Source organism: Penaeus japonicus, unplaced genomic scaffold (assembly GCF_977035675.1).
Source record: "Penaeus japonicus unplaced genomic scaffold, GWHDUDI00000001_assembly GWHDUDI00000038, whole genome shotgun sequence".
NCBI classification, from domain to species: Eukaryota; Metazoa; Arthropoda; class Malacostraca; order Decapoda; family Penaeidae; genus Penaeus; species Penaeus japonicus.
In genome coordinates, this window is record NW_028234440.1 from 3,197,643 (window position 1) to 3,209,473 (window position 11,831).

General features: G+C 34.6%; 1 protein-coding gene across 9 annotated transcripts in view; it reads left to right on the forward strand.

Moving 5' to 3' along the window:
• The window catches only part of LOC122267664 (proton-coupled zinc antiporter SLC30A5), a 35,023-nt gene extending 24,430 nt beyond the window's left edge, over positions 1-10,593 (forward strand). For 7 of the 9 annotated variants that reach the window (XM_043037762.2, XM_043037765.2, XM_043037763.2 and 4 more), the window contains 13 exons: positions 1,025-1,242; positions 3,565-3,743; positions 4,057-4,224; positions 5,336-5,442; positions 5,953-6,131; positions 6,252-6,446; positions 7,118-7,274; positions 7,561-7,615; positions 7,862-7,989; positions 8,135-8,286; positions 9,013-9,239; positions 9,470-9,598; positions 10,103-10,593. In XM_043037762.2, coding sequence (XP_042893696.2) covers positions 1,025-1,242; positions 3,565-3,743; positions 4,057-4,224; positions 5,336-5,442; positions 5,953-6,131; positions 6,252-6,446; positions 7,118-7,274; positions 7,561-7,615; positions 7,862-7,989; positions 8,135-8,286; positions 9,013-9,239; positions 9,470-9,598; positions 10,103-10,267 — 2,059 coding nt within the window. In that variant the 3' untranslated portion in view covers positions 10,268-10,593. The remainder of the gene's footprint in view (positions 1-1,024; positions 1,243-3,564; positions 3,744-4,056; positions 4,225-5,335; positions 5,443-5,952; positions 6,132-6,251; positions 6,447-7,117; positions 7,275-7,560; positions 7,616-7,861; positions 7,990-8,134; positions 8,287-9,012; positions 9,240-9,469; positions 9,599-10,102) is intronic. The other 2 variants (XM_043037768.2, XR_015190683.1) reach the window with 2 other exon arrangements.
• The last annotated feature ends 1,238 nt before the right edge of the window (positions 10,594-11,831 follow it).

Sequence of the window (11,831 nt, forward strand, 5' to 3'; positions counted from 1 at the left end):
ATGATGATGATAATGATAATGGCTAATGATAATGACAATAATGGTAATCAAAAGGTTGCTGATCCCTGGTTTAGAGTATGAGATTATGAGAGTATGTGAGTGAGTGTGAGAGAGTGAGAATGAGAGAGCGAGTCAGTGTGAGTGTCAGTGTGAGTGTCAGTGTAAGTCAGGGTGAGGAGGATGAAGGTAAGATTGAGAGTGTGGGGAAAGTGGTGAGTGTTTGAGAGGGACACAGCTGTAAGATGTAGTGATTTTTATGGTAATATTAAATTTATCTGCTCTTTCTAAGAAATGGAATTTCCTTCTGTATGTGTCAACTTAATTTATGTCATATTAGGGAAAATCGGGAAGAATGTATATAGACTTGAATGAAGAGCTAACAAGACTCAGTTTAGTTTTGATTAAGTTTGTTTGGTTTCCCAATTTCATTTTATTTTTTGACCCACCAAAAAAACTTAACCATGATATAAGAAATGAAAGTGTGTAGGGCACAATTGTTTTTTTTTTAATAGCAGTTTTATTGGCTTTATTCTTCCCCCCTAAAAAAATAAGCATTTTATTGAATTTATCCTCTCTGTAATCATTTTCTCAGTACTTTGATTAGACAAAAAGAAAAAGAAATAAATGGCCATGAGCTTCTTGATCATCTGAGAAAAATTCTTGATTAACCCTATGATGATGGTGTGTCACACCTGTGTGACATGGCTAAATGCCTGATGACAGGGCGACACACCATTGTGACGTTCCCGATGCAATATTGCATAGGCCCGGCATATGGGGTTGGTACTTCTTGCCGGGCCCGTCGGGATTGGGTTAAGGAACGTAAAAAAGGCAGCACACATCACAAAAAATACCAAATCTTTTTATATTTTTTTATATTTTGGTATAATTAGAAAGGAGACAATCCCCTTATGAGGCATTTGTTCATTTTGAGAATAAGACATGCCTTTTGAAAAAGCTGATGTTTAGACTAACAGTAAGTATCATTAAGTAAGTATTTTCCTCAGTATTTTACTTGTTTCAGATGTTCGTTAGTGTATGGGTTTGTGCAGAGGCCACTCTCAGGGAGCAAGAAGTTGGCGCAAGGAGTCTGGATCAACATTGCAAGGCATGCATTTGTGCAGACGTGTCTCAATCTTTTGTGGTTTTATGGCCTTGCTCACGTGGGCCCCCTGCGTGCAGTGCTACTGAGTGAACATGCAGATATTGTTGTGTTAGCCGTGTGGGGTGCAATCCTAAAAGGTAAATTTTCTCATCATAAGTTAAAATGTTTTCTTAATTCAACCTAGGTGAATCTGATACTAGTCTGGATAGTATTTTAATTGCAGTGCATATATATTGCACATGCACACTGTACCTTCCTGCCTTCCTGTCTTCCTACCTTCCTTCCTTCCTTCCTTCCTTCCTTCCTTCCTTCCTTCCTTCCTTCCTTCCTTCCTTCCTTCCTTCCTTCCTTCCTTCCTTCCTTCCTTCCTTCCTTCCTTCCTTCCTTCCTTCCTTCCTTCCTTCCTTCCTTCCTTCCTTCCTTCCTTCCTTCCTTCCTTCCTTCCTTCCTTCCTTCCTTCCTTCCTTCCTTCCTTCCTTCCTTCCTACATACCTACATACCTACATACTTAAGTACCTCACACATTTCTGCTGTATACAGCGCAGGCAGCATAACTTTGTCCTCATTCCCTGTGTCCTGTAATCTTTTGTTTTGCCCAGAACCTTCTCTGCTTTTCCCAATATATATCTTACTTCATTCTCCAGACTCCCATTGCTTGGCATATGCCACCATAATTAATTTTCCATCTCTTCTAGCACCTTTAACCTCACTGTCAATCTTTTTACATTTTTGCCTATTGTGCACTGCTTACCTACCTACTTTACTCATAGTCTTATTTACATGCAACTTTTATCACTCATTCACACTTCTAACCTTGCCCACTATTTCTGTAACTTCCCTGTTTGCCACAAGTGCTGTGTTATCAGCAAAGAGGAACAGTTTCATCTCCTAAACATAATTGGCACCATCTAATAGCTCTAATCCCTCCTCCTCTAACTCTTTCCATATGCCTTCATAAAAATCAAACAGCCATGGAGACATCACACGTTCCTGTAAGAGCACTAGCTCTCCTTCAAACCGATCACTCTTTCTCTATTTCCCATTCACTCACACGCTCTATTGTTCACATAGAAGCTCTTTACTGCTCTCAGTAGCCTACCAGCAATGCCATATATACTCAGCATCTTCCACATGGCCCTCTCTGTCTGCTCTGTCATTTGCTTTTTCTAGATCCGTAAATGCTCAGAACTTTCCATTTGTGAGCTACTTTTGCATATCTGTCTAATGGCACATACCTGATCTACACAACATTTCTTCAGTCCCTCCAGAACTTTACCAAACTCACTCAACAAAGTAATACCTCTGTATCTGCTCTCATTTTTCTGTATGCTGGTATAATACACACATTCTTCCAATCAACAGAAACCCAACCTGCTATAAAATATGCATCTAGCAGCCAAACCAGCCTCATATGTATATATATATATATATATGACTTGCAAAACACTCTTCCATGTTGATAAATGGCAGATAAACCCACTATACACAAAACAGATTTATTGAAAATGAGACAACAGTTTCAAGATCCATCTGGATCCCATCTTAACAGTGGTTTTTCTCCTGCTGACGGTCTTCTATCCTCCCACATTCTCCGCTTGTTACCTTACCCCGGACACCCTTCACACAGACTGCCGGACCCTATGACCTGACATGACCTGCCCCGGTTCTGTTCGCTGTTCCGCCTCTGCCTCCGTTTCCGTTCTCCTGTCCTCGCTTGACCTTCTTGCACCGTGTTACTCCCCCCTTTACCCTTTTATATACCCTCTTGTGCTCTTCCTCCTCAGACCTGAAGATGGGATCCAGATAGATCTTGAAACTGTTGTCTCATTTTCAATAAATCTGTTTTGTGTAGAGTGGGTTTATCTGCCATATATATATATATATATAGATATAGATATAGATATAGATATAGATATAGATATAGATATAGATATAGATATAGATATAGATATAGATATAGATATAGATATAGATATAGATATAGATATAGATATAGATATATAGATATGTATGTATGTATGTATGTATATGTGTGCGTGTGTGTGTATGTGTGCGTGTGTGTGTATGTGTGTGTGTACATGTGTATATGCACACATTTTTTGTATATATTATTATTTTTTTTCCTCCATTTTATTTCAATGCTTTCTTAGTGCGCTTGAATATTTTACTTTGTAGTATCTCTGAAAATATTTTATAGTTCAAAACTTTTTTTTTATATCATCCTGTGATTGATGTAAATTTTGAATTATACATTAATTTCTTTTAAGTAATGTTAAAATAATCTGTATTATTTTTTATACTTTTATAAAAGATGTAAAGATTTATCAAACATATGATATAGACAGTTTATTTCTGAAGATTAAGTACATTGTATAGATGTTAAAACCACTGTTGAAAATATTTTGTGATAATTGTTTTAGTCTGACAGAGAAATGAAAGATAAGTTGTTAATGTTTCAGGGATTGGTGGTGCTGGAAAGCTGAGGGGATCACTATGGTTTGTTCTCGGCGTTTTGTCTCTCGTTCTCTTTGACAATGACTCCACCGCTGCGGCAGAGCACCCAGAAGGCCACGAACATCACGGCATCAGTCACGTCTTGTATTACCTTTTAGCGTGGATGGGATTGTCTGACCATGAGGTAAGTTGATAGTTGTACTGTTGTCTAGAGTTTCTCTTTTTGCGTCTACTGATTGGTGTAGACATGATGTACATTCATGCCATGTAGATGTGAGACATTTATGAAAAGTCAGAATCATGTTTTCATGTTTATTATTTTTACAAAGTATTGCACTATGTCATTGTAGTGTGAGCATGGGAAAATTAATTCAATCATATATTATTATTAATATGATAATGTAATGATTATAATGATGCAATATAATATAATACTATGATCCTGAATTAGATATGATTTGTGAGAATTTAATTTTTAGTATTGCATGTTTTTTTAGGGTGGGATTGTGGTGCTGCTTCTGACCTTGTGCCTCCAAGCCTACGTTAACAATGGAGGACGTCGCCTGGCGGTGGACGTGGGGAGCTCCAGGCGATTACATGCTCTAACAGCCATCGTTTCGACTTTGTTCCTTTGTCCACTTGCCTTGATGGTTTGGATTACCCAAGTAAGGATAAATTATACTAAAAGAAAGAGTTATATTGAAAGGTTTTTTAATTTTTCCAATTCCTTCTGTCTGATGTAAAGGTCTAGAATTGGTAGCCTAAATGAAGTTTGTAAGCATAGTTTCATCCTTTACATATACATGGTAGGGTGAAGTCCATGTTCATGAGTACATTATTTTTTAATGTAAAGTAAAATCCCTGCTTTAAAATGGACACTAAAACTATCATGTCTAATAATCCAAACTCCTGACATTCGGTGCCTTGTGCCAACAGTAATGGGCTTAACCCTTCTCCCACGGGCATTTTTGTGAGGTCAAATTGCTATTGTTTTGCTTTTTCTGTTTGTTAAAATTACAGGCTGTTAACTCCTTCAGCTATGATGACCTATTATACCAAATGCTAATTTATAGCCCTTTTCTAATAATATCATATAGACTCACGATCATATCTTGAGTCTAGAAAATAGTAGAAAAGACACACATCTTAACCCACACAGGACGGGTGGTACAGCATGTGTACCGCGCATTCAAAAGCCCAGTTGCCGGGCGGCACAGTATTGTGCCAGCCATTCAATTGATTTAGGCCTAATAATTCGAACGCCCCGGCATTTGGACATTCAAGGCTAGAATTCCCCCGTCGGGAATGGGTTAAGATACCCAAGCTGACTGTCTTGGAAGAGTTAACAACTCCACACGTTTTCATTTATTTCACTTCTTTTGTCAAATCAAGTATTGAGATTGTAGGATTTTATATGTATATGTATATGTATATGTATATGTATATGTATATGTATATGTATATGTATATGTATATGTATATGTATATGTATATGTATATGTATATGTATATGTATATGTATATGTATATGTATATGTATATGTATATGTATATGTATATGTATATGTATATGTATATGTATATATATATATATATATATATATATATATATATATATATATATATATATATATATATATATACACACACACACTTTTTTTATGAGAAAGTGATAGAATGATCAGTAAATAGAAAAAAAAGGAAATTCCTGTCTTATTATGTATTGAAGTGACAATAACTTTCTCTCATAATGTTAATGTAATGTTTGATCTTCAGCAGGACACCTCGAGTCCCGGTGCTTTGCAGTACTTGCCACAGGCCTTTGTTGTCTCGCTGTTTGTGTTTGCCTTCCATTATTATGTGGAAGCGGCATGTGTTCAGAGGTTTGTATGTATGCATTCTTTTAATGTGTCATTAATTTTTTTTTTAGCAAGTTTATGAGGTACAGAAGGTGTCTTTTTTCTTTTATGATCAATATTGTTTTCTTTTTCAAATACAAGTATATAAGAAAAAGTAGAAAATCTGATGTATTGATTCAGCTCATTTATGGCCTTCTATAGCAAAGTCCTTATCTTTATACTATAGAATGAATGTGAATGTAACTGACAGTTATTTCAATAAATGAATAATATTCATTGTCAAATAATTATAGTCTGGATGCTGGCTTATTACATTGTGAGATCTCTAACAATACTTTTAATTATCTGAGAGTCAGTAGAGAATGAAAACTAACCTCTTATTCTACAAATGTTTAGAAAAGGTGATGAAAAGTCCCTGCCATGAGAATGCTCAAGTCAGTATTTTTTAGTATGAATTTTTCTTTGATTTTTCATATTGGAATGCCTAATGTGAGTTGATGGGATTACTCTTCACAAAACCGTTTTTTTCAACAGATTGGATGTGGTTCGCACGGCTCGAGTTGGCACGCTTTCCATCTTCCTTACAAGTCTTGTGCTTAGTACAGTGTGGAGATACTCGGGGAAGGTTGTAGACAGTGATGGAGTTGTCAAAGAAAAAATGGACCATGCATTTTCAGGAGGCGTTGTATTCAGCATTGTGATGCTATTAGCTGGTAATGGCATTTCTGTTATGCAGTTTGTCTTTGTTCTTGTGCTGATATGTTAACAGCATATATTTTATTTTATGAATGACTATGAAATTGGAAGTAATACATTCACTATTACCTTTTCAGCTACGCTACAGTTAACTTCAAACAAGGAGCGATGGCGCACTCCAGGCACCATGAATGGACTGCCTCTACATGGTTTGCCAGGGGAAGCATTGCACCGTTCACAGTCTCTTATCTCTTTCCTCACAACGACCTTGAAGGTTGTGCTTGCAGACGGCAATAGTCGAACTATCTTCTACTTTCTCTGCATAAACCTGTGTGAGTTATGATTTGCTAATGGAGTTAGCTTTGTTGTCTCATTCAAATTTTGTTATGTACACATTCAGTGTTATGTATATAGATTTTATTTCAAATACTGTTGCATAAACTCAGCCAGATTAAAAAAAAAAAAAAAAAAAAAAAAAAAAAAAAAAAAAAAAAAAAAAAAAAAAAAATATATATATATATATATATATATATATATATATATATATATATATATATATATATATAATATATATATATATATATTGTTTCATGGATGTGTTTCATTTGATATAGATTTTGCCATTTATTGTTTTTTTGCATACAAAAAGAAGAATGTATGTGTGTCTCATTTTCTGTCTTGTGTGTTCATTTTCATTGTCTCTTTGTGTTTCTGTCTCTATGTCTGTCTGTGTCTTAGTGTCTGTGTTGATGTTAGATGATTATTTATTTGAATGCTTCTAGAGATGGGTATAAATTTACCAAATCACAGATAATCAATGGGGTAAAACTTATGATTTTTAAAAATATTTTTAATGTGATAAGATGTTATAAGTTCAGTTCATATCCAGGATTTATTGTATTGTAGATTTAAAAGCAGTTATGATTTTAAAGAATCTCTGTATTTATTAACATTTTTTGTTGATACATATATGTATATATATATTTCTTTATCTTTTTTCCAGGCTTTACATTTGTTGAGTTCACATACGGAGTGTGGACCAATAGCCTAGGACTAATTTCTGATGGTTTCCATATGTTGTTTGACTGTTCAGCCCTTGTCATTGGCTTGATAGCATCCGTGATGGCCAAATGGAAACCAACCAAGACATTTCCATTCGGGTGAGTAAATAGACTGTGTATTAAACTTTTTTTTTTTTATCGGACGAAATATGTTTTTATAGTTTCTGAATGTTTATTCTCTAGTTTCAAAAGCTTCAAAATTGAAAAGAATACAGTTGGTGTTCATTTGTCATGTCCTCAAATGTTTTGGATACAGTGTATATACACACCACTTCATTTTTGTGTGTGACTGTCTGCAGTTACAAGGTTGTCTTTTTGAGGTATACTTTTCAGTCAAATATTTCCTGAGTTTAAATGGTTGCTGACAGAACCCTTGTGTTTCCAGGTATGGGAGAGTAGAGGTTTTATCAGGATTTGTCAATGGTCTATTTCTCTCTGTGGTAAGCAAAAGATCATGAATGAGTGTTTTGCTCTTTGGATAGGAAATTTAAGCATGTATATATAGAAGAAAACATCTGTACTAGGTTAATGAACTATGATGTCACAGACTGCTCTTATAAAACCTGCAGAAAACTATGTAGCTTTGTAAAACCTCCAAAAAGCTATGCAACTTTCCAGATAATTATTTACTGACTCTTCACACAACACTTTTTAATGAATTCATTCTGTTTCAACTTCCTTTCCAGATTGGCTTGATGGTGCTGTATGAGGCCATTGGAAGAATCCTGGAACCGCCAGAAGTGCACACGGAAAAGTTACTGGCTGTGGCTGTCTGTGGCTTGTTTGTTAATCTATTTGGAATCATGTCTTTTAGGTAAGCAACTTGCAACATTCTGTTTTATTTTGCTGAATCTGTAATTATGAATGAAGATATGTGTTTAAGAGAAGAGTACCTGAAGTGGAATAAGTGTTTCAAATATGTGAAGAGAAGATTCTAACTGCATTTCCCCCCCCTGTAGTCATACACATTCACATGGACACGGGCACAGTCACGGTCATGGGCACAGTCATGGCCATGGGCACGGTCATGGTCATGGACACACCCATGGGCATGGACACAAAAGTGGCAACACCCATGGACACAGTCATAAGTTTAATGCCAATATGCAGGGTAAGTTTCTTTATCTATACTGCCACTATCTATAACAAGTGATATCAAGTTCAAATTGAATAAAACTTAATAGACATAGGTAAAGAAGAAGAATAAAGTATGCATTTTCCATGCTAAATCACTCAATAGTATAAGGACACAGGGTATGAAAAATAGAGTTTATAAGTTGAATAGCCATGTCCACAGATATATGACTAGTGGTGATAAGGATGTACAAGCATTTAACACAAAAAAGGAATCTTACAAAAGCAGCTGGTTTCTTAGTACCATCTTGAAAGATCACATTCTGAGGATTATTTTATCTTGGACTAATAATTATAAAAATAGGAAAAAGGCAATGAATAAAAGAAAATGTATATGCTGAATATATTTGCATGTACATCCAAACCCTGTGTTTATTTACAGTATAGAACTGTTAGTTTTCCAAGGGTGAAATAGGCTTGAGCCATGGGTAGTCCATCAAAGTCATTAGATATATCCTTGTTTATTCTTTTCCGACAAAAAGACAAGGCATGACATGAAGATTGAATGTGAAATTTAATAACGAGTCTAACAGATATTTAAGATAGGCAGTAGGACAGTAGAACAATTCCACAGTCTTAATCTTGGAATGTACTTTTTGACTGTTATGTTCTACTTTGTAAAAATGTATTGAGGACAATTGTGTAAAATATTGTGAAGTAAGGAACAGGCAGAAAGATATATCATGGAATCTCTCTTTTTCAGGTGTGTTTCTTCATATTATAGCAGACACCATGGGTAGTGTTGCCGTTATTGTTTCGTCATTGCTAATTGACTGGTATGGCTGGCATGTAGCAGATCCTCTGTGTTCGCTGGTCCTGTCTATTCTCATTTTGGCATCTGTTCTTCCACTTCTGAAGGAGTCTGTGGCTGTTCTTGTGCTCAGAGTTCCTTACAGCTTTGAAGATGTGGCGAGAGAATGCATAGATAAGGTTTGTTAGAAAATTAGTGCTTATTGTATATAACTGAATATTTAACCCATTGGTCGTGGCTGGCATGATTTGCCGTCATTGGTGGTAAATGTGGAGGGCTCTGGCCCATACAACATATACCCGCCACATGACTATACATGATTTAGAAAACTGCGACTAATGAAATGAAAAATGTTAGTAGAGACTCTACTTACATTGTACATGTTTATTTACATTTTGTTGGTTTCCAGATTATAGAACTTGAACATGTAGTGAGCTGTAAGGATCCTCGATTTTGGCAGCATTCTGGAGAAATCTTGGTGTCAGCTATTGTTGTGCAGTGTCAGAATGATGTTTCTGAACAGAAGATGATTCATAATGTAAGTGACTCTGCCATAGTGTTGCAAGTTGTATCCATTGGTATTGTAAGTAGACCTGTGTAGAGCAGATATGCAGAACTTTATACTGTATGAAATCTTTGGAGTTCATAATCAGCTGACTGGAAGTGTAAAGGATATTTTTACTAGTAATTCAAGCACTTTTTTGTCACAAAAATTTCAGCTATTTAACTTTTATGAGTGAAATCCATTACATAGATTGGATTATGATCACTAATAGAAATTATCAGTGTAACTGTGAATTGATTTATACTGAATGATTGATCATTGATAGGAAAACTTAGTACAAAGCAATGTTTTTTGAAAAAGTGAGAGTGATCATTTCAGAATAAATTTTGTTTTCATCTTGGGTCTGATAGCTTTTTGTACATGTGCTTATGTGCAGGTTTATATTTGCTGTATTTTTTCCTTGGCAGGAGGAGTACACTTACTATAAATGTACATTACATATCATGTATATTATGCAATATTCTTTTTTTTTTTCAGGTAACTACAATTCTACAGGAAGCCGGTTTCACCCATGTGGCTGTAGAAGTTGAAGTAGTAGCATCTTCAGACGTAGTGAGAGAGACACCGCCATCACAGTGGGGCATGGGCACCTTAGTCAGAACACACAATAATCAATATCCAAGCTCAATCAGGGCTATCTGATGATAATCACTATTTATTTACATATATTATCATTTGCATTTCATATATGTATAAATTCTATTCATATTGTACTTATATTTTGTTAATTTTACAGATAAATATATTCTTAAAAGTATATCAAATAAATCAAACAGAATTGCTGTTAATCTGTAATACTTCCTTTTGAAGTATAGATTAACAACATAAATTTATGTTTCTTTTTAGAAGTATTGAAAATACTTATTGATGAGCATATTCCATGTAACATTCCAGTATTCTTATTATCTGGAAGATCTGCTCTAATCATTTGGATAATTAAGTGTGAAGTAAAATATTTCATTTTTTAATGTGTTTTCTTTTCCTTTCTGAAGTTCAGAATACAAAATATATAGATTACTACACTGTATCTACTTATTGTGTGATGTATGTGCTTGTTCATTTTTTAATAGAAGAATTTGAAGTGGGTATGGTTACTTCTCTAGACCTGTGTCCTTAAACTCACTCATAGTGACCCAGTTAGGTTTCGTGTTTTACCCTCATACCCTTATGGGGCAGTATTGCACACTCAGTAGTAGTCTTATAACTTTCTTTAGTCGCTATGAATTTTTTTTTTTTTTTTGTGTCGCCTACTTTATGTCGATGTTATGACTTTTTTTCATTTTGCCTGTATTATTTTTCTTTATTTTATATTATATATATTTTTTTCAAAGACACAGTAACCCACTGACGACAAACCCTTGACCTTTACTTAGAATAACCTTGCTCTAAACAAGTGAAAAAGGAATCTACTCATTCAACAATTTTTGATAAAAAAAACACCATTTATCCTAAACCAGTTTATCCATGACATGACAGCACCGACATGATGTGTGACTAATAAACATGTATAACAAGAGTAACAAGTATATTATAGTACTGAAGATATTCTCTGGTTATAACAGTTATAGTGTCAGAACAGTTGGCTTTGTCAGGGAAGAACACATATACAAAACAAGTTCCTTGTGAAGAGGAGCAATTATTCTTTATGGTATTGTGGAGACGATGACCACCTCTAGCAGTCATGGTATTTATTTTCTTTATTTTTTACATCTATTCATTTGATCAAAGACATATGTATACATATACAAGTATGCATATACAAGTATGCATATACAAGTATGCATATACAAGTATGCATATACAAGTATGCATATACAAGTATGCATATACAAGTATGCATATACAAGTATGCATATACAAGTATGCATATACAAGTATGCATATACAAGTATGCATATACAAGTATGCATATACAAGTATGCATATACAAGTATACATATACAAGTATACATATACAAGTATACATATACAAGTATACATATACAAGTATACATATACAAGTATACATATACAAGTATACATATGCAAGTATACATATGCAAGTATACATATGCAAGTATACATATGCAAGTATACATATGCAAGTATACATATGCAAGTATACATATGCAAGTATACATATGCAAGTATACATATACAAGTATACATATACAAGTATACATATACAAGTATACATATACATTTTGTTACGTAGCTTTTGTTCTTT